The sequence below is a fragment of the Lolium perenne genome, chromosome 4 (genome assembly GCF_019359855.2).
Source record: "Lolium perenne isolate Kyuss_39 chromosome 4, Kyuss_2.0, whole genome shotgun sequence".
Classification (NCBI taxonomy): Eukaryota; Viridiplantae; Streptophyta; class Magnoliopsida; order Poales; family Poaceae; genus Lolium; species Lolium perenne.
The window spans coordinates 22,535,219-22,553,443 of NC_067247.2; the positions used below are offsets into that span (position 1 = coordinate 22,535,219).

General features: G+C 51.7%; 1 protein-coding gene across 1 annotated transcript; it reads left to right on the top strand.

Moving 5' to 3' along the window:
- The first annotated feature begins 15,545 nt into the window (after window positions 1-15,545).
- On the top strand, window positions 15,546-17,984 carry LOC127291886 (ammonium transporter 3 member 2). The gene is made up of 2 exons (XM_051321203.2): window positions 15,546-16,710; window positions 17,248-17,984. Exons 1-2 carry the CDS (start codon window positions 15,780-15,782, stop codon window positions 17,757-17,759), a joined length of 1,443 nt encoding a protein of 480 aa, XP_051177163.1. The 5' UTR covers window positions 15,546-15,779; the 3' UTR covers window positions 17,760-17,984.
- The last annotated feature ends 241 nt before the right edge of the window (window positions 17,985-18,225 follow it).

Below are 18,225 nucleotides of genomic sequence, written 5' to 3' on the forward strand. Positions count from 1 at the left end.
GTAACTCCCGAGCTCCCCTTGTTTCAATACTACTTCACTGTCAAGAAGGAGAGGATCCGGAACTCCACCGAGCTCGCGATATGCGGATCCATCACCTTCATGATCCGCCCGGGCCGCGTCTACCCCCACACCGATCGCCACGAGTCCGCGCGGTACTGGTCCGGAGGCTTCTTCTATCTGAAGGACGTTTCCGACCCGGCGAGCACAAGGAAGCTGCCGCCGTTCAAGAACTGCCCCGCCACCGAGCTTCCGACATGGACGCACTGCCCCCACCTCTCCGAGTCGCCCCAGCTCACACGCGCCGTCAGGCGGATCTGTAAGCTGACGGAGGAGGGACTGGCAGGGAAGGACTTGACCCTTTCCTGGTTCACCAAGCGGATCCAGCCGCTCCAACATAGGGACCAGCTGATGTTCCAGTACACAGGGCGCGACGACCCAATGCGCGCCACAAAAGACAACCTTTCTGCCGACGCCATCGACAAGAGGATCCGGCTCCTCATCAAGGTTCCGCGTGAACTCCACGTTCACGTGTGCAACAAAGACATTCACATGAATGGCTCCGGAACCGCGGTACGTCGTCTCGACTTTTTAGTCCGTTGCTTTCCTTCGCACTCAAACTTTTTTGACTAAGTGTTTAACTCTGTGCATTAGCTCGAGGCGCTCGAAGAAAGTGAACTCGGAACTCTGCTCCGGGTTCCTTCCACCGGCAACACGGATCCGGAAGCTGCTTCAGAGGCGGAAGCGCACGAGGCCCCGCGCCCTCCTAAGAGGAAGAGGCCTGCTCCTCCCAGCCCCGCCGCAAAACGCGCCCGCGAAGTGCTTAGCACTGCGGCTACTCGGAAAGTGGAGGCGGAAAAGAAGCGCCTCAAGCTGATTAACACCAGCAACAAGGGGCAGCCCGCCATCCAGCACTTCTTCAAGCCTTCCGGGTAAGTGTATATTTCCGAGATCCAAGTTCTAGCTCCACGAACAATTCCTCACTTTGTTATGCTTTTTTTCTTTTTACTGAAGCTCCGGAAGCCAGCCCCCCAAGGCTCCAAAGGTCTTGAAGAAGAAGGTCAAGCCGTCTCCGGCTTCAGTTCCTGTTACTCCAGAGGTGGAGGTCCCACCCAAAGCTTCATCTGCTTCCAAGCCGGATCCCAAGGACATCATCGACCTTGAAGATCTTCCGGAAGATCCCGCAGAGCACGGCGATTCCGCCAAGGGTGCCTCCTCGTCTGCCCCTCCTCAAGATCAACCAAGTGCCACTTTCGCGGAGCCCACCGAGGAAGAATATGAGGAGAAGGTAAAGCTCGTTCAAGCCTCCAACGCGATTCGGGTGGACTCTCGACCGACCCAGTCTCTGCAAAAGCTTACCCTCGCCGAGCGCCACACGGAAGTTTCCGCCATGCTGAACAAGGTCTGGGGGAAGTCGGATGAGGAGATGCAAGAGCTCACCGTCCTGGAAAACGATCTGAAAGAGTTTTTCGCCAAGCACAAAGAAGTGCGGCAGGTAATACTAGCCCCCAAGCATTGGGTCAGACATTTCCGAGTAACATGTGTTAGCCAATGCTTTCTCAAAATGTACCTTAGGCGGAGATTTAAAAAATTTATTCCTTCAAGAATTTGAATTCCTCGCCAGCCCCCCAGATTTTAAATATCCGGCTAACTCCTCTCTGCTTCTCAGACGACGCGGAAATTGCACGAGGATCTCCGCGTTCATGTGTTGGAGCAGATCACGGAGATCGAAGGGCTGCGTCAGAACGCGGAAAACAGCCAGAAGGCTATCCAGCTTCTTGAGACCCGCCTCCATGGTACGAGATCCGAGTTTTGCTTTCGTATATTGATATAACTGTTCATGATGTTTGATATGTGCATCTTTCCACCTTCAGAAGAAACTGCCAAGCACTCCTCGTTTGATGAGCTATCTGCCAAGGTCAAGGTGCTTGAGGCGGAGAACGAATCCCTCAAAACCTTCATCCAGGAATCTTCCAACAAGGAGACTGAGGTGAGGAAAGAGCTCTCCGAGAAGCATGCCCGCAACCTGGCGGAGCTGAATGAAAAACTGGAGAAGAGCCAGGGTCGCGTGATTTCCTTGGTAGCCAAGAACAAAGTTCTAGAAGTGGAGGCGGAGGCCATCGACAAACTTATCTTCCGTAAGCTTTTTTTCGTGCCGTTGCTCCGACTGCCTTATATGCTTTCTTTCTAACGGAACTGGACCTCCTTCTTCCACAGCGAGCCTTGGCTTCGAGTGGTCAAAAGAGTCGAACCTGAAGAGGACGGAAGCATACGATGAAGCGTGGATTTCCATTGACACGTTATTTGAAGCCTGTCGCGGAATCGCCAAGACTCTGTCTCTGAAGAATGCCAAAACTACAATCATCGATACGATGACCAATCTCATGGAACAAGTGCCGGATTTCTTCAAGGACTGGCAAAAATCTTCCGCACGCGGAGTCGCCTCCCTGGTCTTGGCCACCTGCAAGGCTCACTTCCCCTCGCTCAACTTTGCGAATGTTGCACGCGGAGCCCCAGAGGGTTCCGACATGGGTGCCATCCTTGCGGAAACTCAAGGCTATGAGCAGTTGTTTGTCAGGCGAGTGGATCACTCATTCTGGTACAACAAATACGATCTGCCCAAGGGATTTTCCGATGCAGAGGAGGAAGAGGGTGAGCCGGAGTATTATGGGGAAGGCTCCGGGTCAAGCGTCGAGCATTCCGGAGGAGGCTCTGGTGATGACTCTGAAGCCGGATCCGGTGACAGCGACGACGACGGCTCCGCCTACCAGGAATCTGAAGAAGAGGACTCCGAGTAGAGTTCCTGTTTAGACAATGAAACAAGTTGCATCATTTTGGCCCCAGAGTGGGTTTGTAATAAGACTTTAAATTCTTAAGTAGCTAGGGACGAAACAACTATGCATGGGGCGGAAACACTTATCCTGCAATCCGTTAATATTATGCGCATGTTTCGATTTATGTCGGAAAGCAAGTGCTGATTTTACTGTTTTTCCGGCTTGCCCGCTTGACCTTCCGCGAGCCGGAGGACCTTAGCCGGAAACACTCGCCAGCGGCGACAAAGCCCAATGGCAATCCGTCAATAACCGCGGAAACAAGCCCCCAAGCATAGGTGCCGGAAATCGCTACTAGGAATCCACGAGTTCGTAACAGATAACAATTTAATCAGAAAACTTAAGCTTACGTCCTAAAGGACGATTTTTGAAAATCACAACTTTTATACACGCCTAGGCGGAAAAATCCAGCTCTGCGGTTTTAGTCGGAAAACATACATGATCTAAAAATGAACAAGTAAAGGAGGTAAAAGACTCAGAGAGTGAACCATAAGCTTTATTTCATTGATCATGTATAACTATTACAGAGTTTGTAACTCGGAAAAAATACGCTAAGTGTAGAAAGGACGTAGCTGTGCGATGTTCCAAGGGCGATCTGTCTCGTCGTAGATGTCATCCGGATCCTCATGCTTGCGTTTTCGGTGCCAATTAGCAGGTCTATCCTTCAGCTCGCGGAAATCAACAAGGTAGTACGACCCGTTATGAAGCACTTTGCTAACGACGAAGGGTCCTTCCCATGGAGACTGCAGCTTATGGTCTTTCACCTGCCGAAGGCGGAGGACCAGGTCTCCTGCCATGAAGGAGCGATTCCGAACTCGACGACTGTGATAGCGCCGGAGCTTCTGCTGGTAGATGGCGGAGCGCTGGTCAGCTAGATTCCGAGCTTCCTCGATCAGGTCCACAGATAGCTGTCTGGCCTCGTCAGCTGTTTCTTCATTGTAGGCGGAAACTCGCGGTGAATCGTGGATGATGTCGGAGGGAAGTACGGCTTCGGATCCGTATACCAGGAAAAATGGGGTAAACCCTGTTGATCTGTTAGGGGTAGTTCGTAAACTCCACAAAACAGCTTCCAATTCGTCAGCCCAAGCTCCAGCTGCTCGTCGCAGCGGTTCTTCAAGGCGCGGCTTAATTCCTGATAATATTAGGCCGTTAGCCCTTTCGACCTGACCATTCGATTGTGGATGAGCCACAGATGCGAGGTCCAGTCGAATCCCTACTGTCTCACAGTAATCCTTCAATTCTCCCTGTGCGAAGTTTGTGCCATTGCCTGTGATTATGCTGTGTGGGATGCCGAATCTCATCACGAGGCTGCAGACAAATTTTAGTGCCGTAGCACCGTCGGCTTTCCTCACTGGCTTTGTCTCGATCCACTTGCTGAACTTGTCAACAACGACCAGAAGGTATTCAAAACCGCCAGGAGATGATCTTTTTAACTTACCAACCATATCGAGCCCCCAGACCGCAAACGGCCAGGTGATAGGTATGGTCTTTAGCTCTTGAGCTGGAGCGTTTGGTTGAGTAGCGTAGTACTGACAACCTCGGCAGGTCTTGACTATTTTGTCAGCATCTTCTTTAGCTGTGAGCCAGTAAAAACCTAGCCGAAAAGCTTTTGCAACGAGTGACCTGGGGCGGCATGGTGCCCGCAGTCCCCTGCATGGATCTCTCTGAGGATTTCAATGCCATCTTGATTGGAGACGCATTTGAGAAATACTCCTGTTGCACTTCGTTTGTAGAGCTGTCCATCAACAATTGTGTAGGATCTTGCTCGTCTGATGATCTGTCGCGCGAGGACCTCATCCTCTGGCAACTTCTGATCGATGAGGTAGTCCAGGAAAGGCTGTGTCCAAGCCGGAATGATAGCCATCACTTCTCTAGCCGGAGATACTGCCACCTCTGGGTTTTCCGGGTTAGCGCCCTTCACCGAGGGTATCCGGAGATGCTCCAGGAAAATTCCAGGCGGAATTGGCTTCCTGCCGGATCCGAGCTTGGATAGCATATCTGCCGCTGTGTTGTCATCTCGCCTGACGTACTTGACTTCGTATCCGAGGAAATGTTTGGCGATCTCGTCAACTTCGTCTCTATAAGCCGCCATGACGGAGTTTCTGGCGTTCCAGGTTCCGGCTACTTGCTGTGCCACCAGGTCTGAATCTCCGCAACATATGATGTGCTTGATCCCTATCTCCTTGGCGATGCGCAGTCCGTGTAGTAGAGCCTCGTATTCCGCCATATTGTTTGTAGCTTCGAAGTGTATCTGTAGAACATACTGCAGTTCTTCTCCGGTAGGGGACTTCAGGGTGACTCCGGCTCCCGAGCCTTGATGCTGCTTGAATCCATCGAAGTGCATAACCCATGTCTCAGGTTCCGGCTCCAGGTTCATATCCGGAGCTTCTGTCCAATCTGCGACGAAATCTGCCAAGACCTGGGATTTGACCGCGGTCCTGGCTTTGTAGTTGATGTCGAAGGCGGATAACTCAATGCCCCATTTTGCTGTGCGTCCTGTTGCGTCAGCGTTGTTGAGAATCGTTGACAGCGGAGCCTTGCTCACGACTGTTACTGGATGCTCCTGGAAGTAGTGTCTCAGCTTCCTGCTGCCTAGGAATAATCCGTAGGCTAACTTCTGAAAGTGAGGGTAGCGATGTTTGGACTCCGTAAGGACTTCGCTAATATAGTAGACTAGCCTTTGGACTCCGTACTCGTGACCTTCTTCCTGTCGCTCCACCACGATGACGAGGCTGATGACCCTGTTGGTGGCTGCCAGGTAAAGGAGCATAGGCTCTGACTCTCCTGGAGCTGCTAGGATAGGTGGGGAGGTGAGTATGTCCTTCAACCCTTGAAGAGCTGCATCTGCTGCCTCGTCCCAGACAAATTTGTCTGTTTTCTTCAATAGCTTGTACAGGGGGAGTGCCTTTTCGCCAAGACGGCTAACAAACCTGCTGATTGCTGCGACACAACCAGTGAGCCGTTGCACATCTTTGAGACAAGTTGGCCTTTTTATGCACAAAATTTCCTTGATTTTTTCCGGGTTCACTTCAATGCCCCTGTTAGAGACAATGAAGCCAAGGAGTTTTCCAGCTGGTACGCCGAAGACGCACTTCAGCGGATTCAACATCATCTTGTACCGACGGAGATTCTCAAAGGTTTCTGTGAGATCGCTGATCAAGTCGGATCCTTTCCGGGTCATGACCGCGATGTCGTCGATGTAAGCGTGTACGTTCCGGCCTATTTGGTCCTTCAAGCACCGCTGCATCGTACGTTGGTAGGTTGCACCTGCGTTTTTCAAGCCAAAAGGCATGGTAACATAGCAGTAAGTGCCGAACGGGGTGATGAATGAGGTCGCCTTTTGGTCAGACTCCTTCATCCGGATCTGATGATACCCGGAATACGCATCAAGAAAACACAGAAGTTCTGCCCCTGCCGTCGAATCAATGACTTGGTCAATGCGCGGCAGGGGAAACGGATCTTTCGGGCAATGTTTGTTCAAGCCAGAGTAATCGATGCACATTCTTAGTATTTCAGTGTTCTTTTTGGGTACAAGGACGGGATTTGCGATCCAATCAGTGTGGATAACTTCTATTACAAAACCTGCCTCTAGTAACTTTGCTAACTCCATTCCTATGGCGCGGCGCTTCTTGTCTCCAAAGCGTCGCATAGCTTGCTTCACCGGTTTAGCCCCCGGGTTTATGTTGAGGTAGTGCTCGGCGAGTTCCCTTGGTACTCCGGACATGTCAGAAGGCTGCCATGCGAAGATATCCATGTTAGCGCGGAGGAACTCGACGAGCGCGTCTTCCTATTTGGGGTCCATGTTGGCTCCGACTGAGACCTGCTTGGAATCGTCGTCTTCCTTGAAGTTGACTTTCTTGGTCTCTATCGCGGCCTTGAAGGAGTTTTTTGTGCTCGGAGATCTGCTTCTTGGTGGTCTGCATTTCAGTCGGATCCACCGCGGCTCTGTAGCCTTTCAGCTCTTCTCCAGATATCACGGACTCTGCGAAGGCGGCTTCGCCTAACTCGCACTCATGAGCCTTTTTGTAGTCTCCGGATACGGTAATCATACCTTTAGGACCCGGAATCTTGAGCTTGTTGTAGATGTAGCACGCTCTTGCGTGGAACTTGTGGTAGGTGGGCCTGCCGAAGATGACGTGGTAGGAGCTTTTGAAGGGCACAACTTCAAACGTGATCTTCTCCTCGCGGAAATTGTGAACATCGCCAAAAGCCACGGGAAGTGTGATGCTGCCGAGAGAATTCGCCTTCTTACCCGGAACCACGCCATGAAACTCAGTGTTGCTGTGTTTGAGCTGTTCCTTGGTGAGGTTCATCCGCTCTAGAGTCTCCAGGTACATGATGTTCAAGCTGGCTCCACCATCCATGAGGCACTTGGAGAAGTCATACCCGTCTATGCGGGGACTTACAACCAAGGCATAGCATTCTTTTGGCACAATGGCAGGGTGATCCTCCCTATCAAATGTGCACGGGACTTCCGACCACCTGACATACTGCGGCACAGCCGGAACTGTGGCGTTCAGGATCCGGGTAGCTGACTTGGTAGCGCGGACTGTTGGGGTTCCGAGGAAAGTGTGGTAAGCCCCCACGCTCTTTTTCTCGAATGGGTTGGATTTACCTGCGGACCCTGCCTTGGGATCCGGCGAGTTATCATCCTCGTCCATCGCCTCGGAACTGTCTTACTCTTTGTCCTTGTTTTTGCCCTTGCCTCCCTTGCCGCGTGGGCGGTGCTTCCGGGCTCTTTTGTATCCTGCCTCCGGGTCGTTTTTTAGATCATTGACCCACTTGCAGTTGCGGTTGGTGTGAGTGGACTTCCCTGTAACCGGGTCCAAGTGAGCCAGGCAGGGCATGTCTCTGTACTCCTCATAGGTTTGCGGGGTGCGGGATCCGCCAGCTGTGACCTCAGTGCTATGCTGCTGACCCCTGCCGGCTCCGCCACCACGACCGCGTCCTCTTCCGCCTCCTGAACCTCCGCGTTGAAACGCCATGGCGACCATCTCGGATCCGCCACTCTTCTGGTCATAAGGGTTCTTGCGTTTATGGCTGCTGCTGTTGCCGTTATCACGGTTCTTCTTTTGTTGATGTAGGGGGGTTGCTGTAGCTGCGAGATCACCGCCTGCATCATCATCGGCGGCAGTATGATCACTGGCAATGGAGATCATCTCATCCAAAGTCAGTTTATTTGAGTTAGCCAAACGAGTGAGCGTGTGCCTCAGCAATCCTCCCCTCTGCAGTCCACCAATGAAAGCGTACATGGCAGTGGTGTGGTCGACATTTTTGCACTCGTTCCTGCATGCCAACCATCGTGTGAGGAAGTGTCTTGAGGATTCTCCCTTCTTCTGGATACAGGCTTGCAAGTCGCTTGCTGTGGCAGGTCTTTTGTAGGTGCCTCTGAAGTGTTTCTCGAAAGCGGTCTTCAGGTCAAACCAGCAAAAGATGGAATTCTTCTCGAGGTCACTGAGCCAGATCCGGGCTGGACCTACAAGGTACAACTGGAGCATGCGGCAAGCGATATTAGGGGTTCCTCAGGCGAAGGTTACCGCATTATAGTAATCCTCAATCCAGGTATCCGGCCTTTCGGTGCCATCATAATGCTTCAGGTTTTCGGGTAGCTTGAGGTTCATCCTTGGCTTTGGTTCCTCTCAAATCATCCTGCCAAAGCACTTCGGACCGATGTAGTCGGTTCTGTATTCGTTTAGGCGTTCCCGCGCGTCGCGCGGGCCTTGGCGAGGAGATTGTGAGCGAGAGCGAGATCTCCGGCCGCTGCCTCCGCCTCCACCTCCGCCGCCACTGCTAGGTGGTGGTGAGGGAGACCTGCGAGGGGGTCGATCCGACTTCTTGCTTCCACCTTCAGATTCTCCTCGGCCTTCCCGGTGCTGGCTCCGGCTCCTGTGGCTGCCTTCGCCTTGGCGCTGGCTGCCCTGGTCGTTCCGGCTCCGGCGAGGCTCCGGGTCGCGCTCCTCATTCCGACTCCTCCTAGGCTCGGGCTCACGATCGTTGTTCTGGTTCCGGCGAGGTTCCGGCGTGCGCTCCCTGTTTATGTTTCTTGGCAGCACGTTGTCGCGGATAACAATCCCACCATGCCCTGGGGGCCTGGTGTTTCCGGCTGGACTACGGCGGCGAGGGGGTCGCGGGTAACCGTTAGGCGGAGGAGAGGGGTTGCGGTACTTGTCCCGTCCAGAGTACATTGCATCCTTTCCCTTTCTTGGATCTGATGGAGGCGTCCTTGATGGGACGGGGATTGGATTCGGGTGCTCTCTGGCTTTCCTTCTGCGTTCCGAAGATCCGGTTCGCGATTCGTCATCTCGATGGCGACCGTCGTGCGCAGTGGAGACGCAATGCTCCGGGTTAGATTCCAATCTGCGCGAAGTGTCTGCCTTGCTCTGCTGCCTCACTGCTGAAGCGACGAGCGTGCGAACGTAGTCGATGTCGATCTCCTCGTTCTTTTTCTTCAAGATCTCTGCAGCCTTCGTCATATTGTCCTTTGGGGTTGCGAACGGCTGTTGCTCAGTTGGAGTTGCGAAGGTGATCCTGCGAGGAGCTATCAAGTCACGCCGGACCCTTTCGACCTCATGATGAGCTTCAACGATCTTGTCCTCTCAATGCTTTCGGAGTTCCTTGACCTTTGCCAGTCCTTCGTCCACCTCCTGCTCACGCTGGATGAAGTCTTCCACAAAAACTGCGGCGTGCTTCCTTTCCTCCAGCATGGCGGCTGCGGTGTCCTTAAACTTCTTGGCTGTGGCCAGCATCTCCAGTCTCTTAGCTTCCAGCGCTTCTACGTCTTCGGGAGTGATGGGTTTGTTAAGAATATCCGAGCGATAAACTGCATCCATGCCTGCTTGAGCAACCATCTCTTCCGGTGATAGGAGGTCCTCCGAGGAAGAATCCCTGCGGGGTCGCTCCCGTGACATCGGAGATCCTTGACGGGATGGCTGAGGATCGGATTGGGTGGCTGCTCCTTCTGATCCGGGTTCTCCCAGCGCTGCCACGGTCGCAAGTACCTGCTTAGGCTGGGCGGAATCAACTTCAGGCTGATCACCGAAACCGTACTCCCCTAGCTTGCGGTTGAACTCGTCAGTATCCATGGAGGGGGTATCTCCGGAAATTGGGCTCAGATTGCCCAAAATCGACTCTTCAGCCGGATCATCGCTTTCTCCGACAGGCTCAGCCTGATCCGGAACAGCGTCGTTTTCCGGTGCCTCTACCTGCTCAAGACCAGCTCCGTCTTCTTGAGGGGCGGTTCCGACGGTATGGGCCAAGAAGTGTACGAAGTGGCACCTCTGCTTTTCTAACACCTGGGAGACCCAGGCGGATCTGCATTGGTCTTCCACCGTTATTTCCTGCTCAGGGGCGGATTGGGTGGGCTTTGAAATTTCTAGATCCGAGGCAGAATCTTCCTTGGGAAGCTCCTGCATCTCAGATCGGATCTTCGCGACTGCGTCCAGCTCTGCGGCGGTCGCGTCTGCGTTACTTACCAGTGGGTTTCCGTCGGAATCGACGGTTTCCCCGATGAAGATGTGTATGCCGCCAACTGGGACGATGGAGAGCTTGACGGGGTTTGTCCTAGCCGGAATCCAACACTCATCCGGAGGGACGATCGGCAGATTTCCGGCGTAGAGGACGCGCCCCACAGCGATGGTGTCGTCGTAGCTTCCCATGGCGGAACCCTCCCGGTTCCGGCCTCCAGACACCGCAGGCCCCACGGTGGGCGCCAACTGTCGTTGCCTAATCGACGGTACCTCGGAGGAGGGATCCTCACGAGGGGGAGAAGAAGTAGGGGCCATAGGGTGGAGTGCACACGGGACGGTGGTACGCGATTTACCCAGCTTCGGAACACCTGCACGATGACAGGGCCTACTGCTGCTTGTTTGGAATTATCTAGGCGCTTTCGCGATGTTACAATGAGTTGAGGTTCTGCCTTTAGGGCTCCCGGGATCCGGCTTATAAAGGCGCACGGATCTAGGGTTTACATGGAGAGTCCTAGCCGGATACAGGTTTCCTAACTACGGTACAATGTCTTGCCGTGTACGCCAAGGATCCGCCCTTCCATCTACGTCGTACCGGATCCGGGTCCCTTAATGGGCCTCCGTGGATCTGGGTTCCTCTTCAATGTCAGTTGGATCCGGCTCCCTGCTCCTGGGCCGGACATCTTCCGTCAGGATCAACAACAACTGGGCCGCCCGATGGGCCACATGCCTCATCACCATCTGTGGGCCACCCGGGCTTGCCGGATCTAGGCACTGTCGATGGTACACCCATGAAGTATACCCACAACAGTAGGAATCTAGGATCTGATAGGAGAATGGGCTAAAAATGGTAAATCACTTATCTATTTTGACGATGACCTAGAAAATATGATCAAATCTTTAGTAAAATTAAAATTCATGCATATATTGATCTCTTTTTCTTTTCAAAATTACCTCTAAAGTGTTTGCATCCTCCTACACTCCATAGCAAGAAAATCATTAATCCTAATTGAATGACATTAATCAAGAGAAGGTTTATTCTAGATGGTTCTCTCGCACGTCAAGGAATTGTCCACGAGCTAAAAATTAAGAATCTTGGGGAATCTGCTCGATTTTGATAAATCATATGATAGAGTCATTCGAGTTTTTGTAATTAAGGTTTTACGTCACAAAGATTTTGACACCTGTTATGATTAGAAGATTTTGTAGCTGCTCTCGCGGGGGGGGGGGGGGGGGGGGGGCAAACTATAATCTCGATCAATGGGGAAATTGGCCCATTCTTCCAAAATAAGCGCATGATGCGTCACGGGGTCCCGGACCCCCTTTCCCCCTTACTCTTCAATTTGTGGCCAAAGCCCCTCCAATATATATTATATCTTTGTTGTGTGCTGCAGGTCGAATACATGACGTGGTTCCACACCTTATTGATGGTGAAATACCCAACTGCAATATGGATAAAACATGTTGATCCTTATCCAAGATAACGATCGAAGATTATTAACCTGAAATTCCTTCGCATGTGCTTTGAAAACATGTAAAGACTCTAGATAAAGTATCATCCCAGCTTCCAAAAGGCTATAACTAACTATTTAAAACTTCGATGGTAATTTATCTTGAGTCTTGACATGTCTCCAAAGCACATGAGAAGGAACTTACATTGATGCAAGGAAGTTGATGTTGCCACAAGAATCCCCGATGACATGCAAATTACCATGCCTAGTGGCATGTGGAAAGATCCTCTTCAAGAAAGGTAAACTCAATCAATGATGACAGGAACAAAGAACTTACTGCAAAGTTAGATGAGATTATCACTCTAAGTAAGGGCAAAGAACAAGCCCAATTCAATGCCATCACCAACACTACTGTAGAGGATGCAGACTTAATTGCTGGAAATCCTTATAATTCAGTATGGAAGAGTTAAAACTATGGCTTAAATTTTCAGAAGCAATACCTAACTCTCTAAATAATAATAATAATAATAATAATAATAATAATAATAATAATAATAATATGGGAGTAAATAATGGTAATCTCTCCATGCTACAAAACACTTTTAAATCTTTTATGTGTTCGAGCAAAATAATATCTTAATGAAGATCACAAAGAACCAGGATAATCTTATTAATAAGTTGCCTAACCAAGGTATAACACAAGATGTGCATGCTTCAAGAGAGAACCAAAGCTATGTAGATACAACTAGGAAAGATAGCTAAGAGTCAAACTCTCATATTTGCAAGATTTGCTGGAAAATCTGAACCAAACCTGGATGAAGATCTTAAGATGATGAGAATGGAGAAATGTGGAGAACCTGAAGAATTGGATTATAGCAATGCTCCTTCTCCAGATTACACCGTAGAGTAAATGAGATAGCTGGACTTGTGATCTTGGTGCTAGTGTTTCCACTATTTCTAAAAGTTTATTTGAAAGACATAACCTTGGTCCCTTCGAGACCACTGAACTAAAACTTTATCTAGCTGATTCCACCTATAAACAAGATGTAGGCATTAAGAAAAAATATTCTTGTACCAATTAAAGGGTGCCCATCACTCATTGAATTTGTGATTGTTGACGTGCTAGAAGATCCCATAACACATATAATCCTTGGTAGACCATTTTTAAGAACTTCTAAAGCTTTGACTAATTGGTGGACCGACATAATTTGAGGGGGGCCGACATCAGGCGGATATCGTGGACTCCTTAAACATGGAGCACTACCGAATGATCTCAGAGCCTGTGAGTAGATGATGGCGTGTACAGCACACGTCCGTTGGGAACCCCAAGAGGAAGGTGTGATGCGTACAGCGGCAAGTTTTCCCTCAGTATGAAACCAAGGTTTATCGAACCAGTAGGAGCCAAGAAGCACGTTGAAGGTTGATGGCGGCGAGATGTAGTGCGGCGCAACACCAGGGATTCCGGCGCCAACGTGGAACCTGCACAACACAAACCAAGTACTTTGCCCCAACGAAACAGCGAGGTTGTCAATCTCACCGGCTTGCTGTAACAAAGGATTAGATGTATAGTGTGGATGATGATTGTTTGCAGAAAACAGTAGAACGGTATTGCAGTAGATTGTATTTCAGTATAGAGAATTGGACCGGGGTCCACAGTTCACTAGAGGTGTCTCTCCCATAAGATAAACAGCATGTTGGGTGAACAAATTACAGCTGGGCAATTGACAAATAAAGAGGGCATGATCATGCACATACATATTATGATGAGTATAGTGAGATTTAATTGGGCATTACGACAAAGTACATAGACCGCTATCCAGCATGCATCTATGCCTAAAAAGTCCACCTTCAGGTTATCATCCGAACCCCTTCCAGTATTAAGTTGCTAACAACAGACAATTGCATTAAGTATTGCGCGTAATGTAATCAGTAACTACATCCTCGAACACAGCACCAATGTTTTATCCCTAGTGGCAACAGCACATCTATAATCTTAGAAATTTCTGTCACTTCCCCAGATTCACGGAGACATGAACCCACTATCGAGCATAAATACTCCCTCTTGGAGTTACAAGCATCTACTTGGCCAGAGCATCTACTAGTAACGGAGAGCATGCAAGATCATAAACAACACATAGATATAACTTTGATAATCAACATAACAAGTATTCTCTATTCATCGGATCCCAACAAACACAACATATAGAATTACAGATAGATGATCTTGATCATGTTCGGCAGCTCACAAGACCCGACAATTAAGCACAATGGGGAGAAGACAACCATCTAGCTACTGCTATGGACCCATAGTACAGGGGTAGACTACTCACTCATCACTCCGGAGGCGACCATGGCGGCGTAGAGTCCTCCGGGAGATGATTCCCCTCTCCGGCAGGGTGCCGGAGGCGATCTCCTGAATCCCCCCGAGATGGGATTGGCGGCGGCGGCGTCTCTGGAAGGTTTTCCGTATCGTGGCTCTCGGTACTGGGGGTTTCGCGACGAATGCTATTTGTAGGCGGAAGGGCAGGTTAAGGGGCGTCACGAGGGGCCCAGATGACAGGGCCGCGCGGCCAAGACCTAGGCCGCGCCGCCCTGTGGTCTGGCCACCTCGTGGCCCCACTTCGTTGACTCTTCGGTCTTCTGGAAGCTTCGTGGCAAAATAGGACCCTGGGCGTTGATTTCGTCCAATTCCGAGAATATTTCCTTACTAGGATTTCTGAAACCAAAAACAGCAGAAAAACAAAGAATCGGCACTTCGGCATCTTGTTAATAGGTTAGTTCCAGAAAATGCACGAATATGACATAAAATGTGCATAAAACATGTAGATATCATCAATAATGTGGCATGGAACAGAAGAAATTATCGATACGTCGGAGACGTATCAGTAGACACCGCCATCTTTGAGTGTGCAGTCGAGATCTCGTTCAAAGAGCGCCAACAGAGGAGGCTGGTCGCCTCATCATGGAGGCCGAGAGGTAGAGCTTGTTTGAGCTCGATGCTTAGCACCAGGCCAGGGCACCCGCCCGCGAGGAAGCAGGCTCGCCCAGAATATAGAGTCGCACTGCTAGCAGGCGACGGTGAAGGCCCAGCAGCGCCGGCAAGCTCCGGTAATGCATGCGGCGATGCTACATCGCGAGATACACGGAGTAAGTGTGGGGAGGCGAGCGAGGGGGCATGCGGTGGCCAAGGAGAAGAACAACGAAGTAATGGGCCAGTCGCACGCCCCAACCGGCGGCAGTAGGCTAGGCTTTAGTTTAGTTTAAATTTCGTAACCCCCTCCCCCCCCCCCCCCCAAATGGAGGACCAAGTGGTGGGGCCCTCAATAGAGAATCATCACACCAGGTGTTGGTGTCTCTAATATTACACTACCGATACCGATGCACTCGCAACGTCTATACGTCTATTTGGGAAACGCCGAGGTTGGGCGTGTCCATGCCGGCAGAGGGTGGCACGGGCATTTGGCAGGTGGCACACCTGGTAGGCTCGTACGTAGCACTAGGTATGACGACCCGGCAGCACAGTATGGCCCGTGGGGCGCGGCAAGGTAGCAAACAAGCTAGGCACGTCCATCTCGAGGGGTCTGCACGACAGTGAACGAACTCGTCGACCCGCGCCGCACGGCTAGCTGTACACCGACGAAGAATCAGCTGTTGAGACGTTGATTCCTGGATCACCACCGTCGACCTCTCAAAGTCAACGGCTCAGTTCGCTGTAGTATGTGATGCCAGCCCACAAAGGCCCAACGGAACTCGTAGAATTAATATTCAATCCAGGGCTCGTAGATTCCTCCTCCGTAGTGTAGTATCTCATTGTACGTACGATCGCTCTGCCTGGGCAACGGCTGGCCGGCGCGCGGGCACGTCACCGCTTGTCACCAATGGCCAGTGGCCGTGGATGTACTCTCCCGGCCACTCCCTATATATACTGCCGGAGAGAAGACTACCAGCTATAGCACTGCAACTCCATCTAGCAAGCTAGCTACTAGCTTCCCTCTCAAGGCCGGCCGGCGCGGCGAGAGCAAGCTCCGCTAGCCAAGATGTCGGTCCCGGTGGCGTACCAGGGCAACACCTCGGCGGCGATCGCGGACTGGCTGAACAAGGGCGACAACGCATGGCAGCTCACGGCGTCCACGCTGGTGGGCCTCATGAGCATCCCGGGGCTGGTCGTGCTCTACGGCGGCGTGGTGAAGAAGAAGTGGGCGGTCAACTCCGCCTTCATGGCGCTCTACGCCTTCGCCGCCGTCTGGATCTGCTGGGTCGTCTGGGCTTACAAGATGTCCTTCGGCGAGAAGCTGCTACCCTTCTGGGGCCGCGCGGGGCCCGCCCTCAACCAGGCCTACCTCATCGGCCGGGCCGCGCTGCCCGCCACCGCGCACTACCGCGCCGACGGCACGCTCGAGACGGCCATGATCGAGCCCTTCTTCCCCATGGCCACCGTGGTGTACTTCCAGTGCGTGTTCGCTGCCATCACGGTGATCTTGGTGGCCGGGTCGCTTCTGGGGCGGATGAGCTTCATGGCGTGGATGCTCTTCGTGCCGCTATGGCTCACCTTCTCCTACACCGTCGGCGCCTTCTCCATCTGGGGCGGCGGCTTCCTCTTCCAGTGGGGCGTCATCGACTACTGCGGCGGCTACGTCATCCACATCCCCGCCGGAGTCGCCGGGTTCACCGCCGCGTACTGGGTCGGGCCAAGGACGAGGAAGGACAGGGAGAGGTTCCCGCCCAACAACATCCTGTTCACGCTCACCGGGGCGGGGCTGCTGTGGATGGGGTGGGCGGGGTTCAACGGCGGCGGGCCGTACGCCGCCAACGTCGACGCGTCCATGGCCGTGCTCAACACCAACATCTGCACGGCGGCCAGCCTCATCGTCTGGACCTGCCTCGACGTCGTCTTCTTCAAGAAGCCCTCCGTCGTCGGCGCCGTCCAGGCCGTCATCACCGGCCTCGTCTGCATCACGCCGGGCGCAGGTACATTTTTTCCTCATCTGCACGTCTCTGTGCCCTCGATCGTCATGCATGCATGGCGTTGGCGCCTGGTCTAAGTCTAGGGTACGGTACGAAGTTGACCTTGAATTCAATATTGGCTGCGCTGCCAGAATAGTGGAGGAGATCCGTGCATCCTGCAAAAGATATCTTATCTGCAAATTAATCGTATTAGTAAAATAATTAGTACTGTACTGTATAGATAATTTGAACAAGTGAACAAGCAACGTCAAGCGCGTGGAATCTTAATGCATAGTTTGTCAGGATTCACAAGAATCTCTGGTATGCCAGTTTGTCGTGTCTGCCTTAGTGCTTAGGTCAAGGCTAATCACCATCTCAAGTCAAGGTCTACTGAACCTGGGCACTTTGTTCAACTTTTCCACAAAATTTCCTTGTAGACAAATCAGAAGTAAACAAAGTTTCGAGTGTTCACATGGTGATCGTGTAAAGCAGTTTTTTTTTCTCTAGAAAATAGGTAAACTAAAGTGATTTTGACATTTTTTATCCATGGTGATTATACAGGTGTTGTCCAAGGGTGGGCGGCGCTCGTGATGGGCGTCCTCGCCGGCAGCGTGCCGTGGTACACCATGATGATCCTCCACAAGCGCTCCAAGCTCCTGCAGCAGGTCGACGACACGCTCGGCGTGATCCACACCCACGCCGTCGCCGGGCTCCTCGGCGGCGTGCTCACGGGCCTCTTCGCCGAGCCCACCCTCTGCAACCTCTTCCTGCCGGTCACCAACTCGCAGGGCGCCTTCTACGGCGGCACGGCCGGCGGCGCGCAGCTCGGGAAGCAGATCGCCGGCGCGCTCTTCGTGATCGGCTGGAACGTGGTGGTGACGTCCATCATCTGTGTGGCTATCAGGTTCGTCGTGCCGCTGAGGATGTCCGAGGAGAAGCTCGCGATTGGGGACGACGCCGTGCACGGCGAGGAGGCGTACGCGCTGTGGGGGGACGGCGAGCTGTACGACGTCACCAAGCATGGCGAGGATGATGCCGAGCACGGCGCCAGCGCCACCGTCGCGCCTGTCTGATCACCCGACTTCTCCAGTGAAGAAATTTTTCTGAAATCTATCGTACTTCCGTAGTAGAGTACTCGCTAGCTAGCAAGTTCAAGCTACAGATGTTTTGTCACGTTCCATTTCCATTTTATGTCATCCACTTACGTTCTGTTCTTTAAAAGGAAGGACATGTAAATTTGTAACACGCCGTACATATTTGTTCTTCGAGAATGAACTCGTATATATTCAGCTTTGAAAGCTCTCAAAAGAAAAACGGAAAAGAACTTTAACGAAGTGATATGTTCAAGAGGCGAATGTACGGTAAGCAAATTTAGTGCACGTAAGCACTAGTACTTCCGGTTTTTAAAATAAATAAAAACTGTATTTTTGCGTTTTAAAAAAATAAAAAATTTATTTCATGAATACATACACATGTTCTGAATACTCGTGCGAACTTTCGGTAAAAAATGCGTCGTATTTTGAGCTACATGAAAAAAAA

Coding starts and splice junctions, on each gene's coding strand:
- LOC127291886 (XM_051321203.2), top strand. CDS start 15,780: ATGTCGGTCCCGGTGGCGTACCAGGGCAACACCTCGGCGGCGATCGCG. Junction 16,711..17,247: donor CTGCATCACGCCGGGCGCAG/GTACATTTTTTC, acceptor GTGATTATACAG/GTGTTGTCCAAGGGTGGGCG.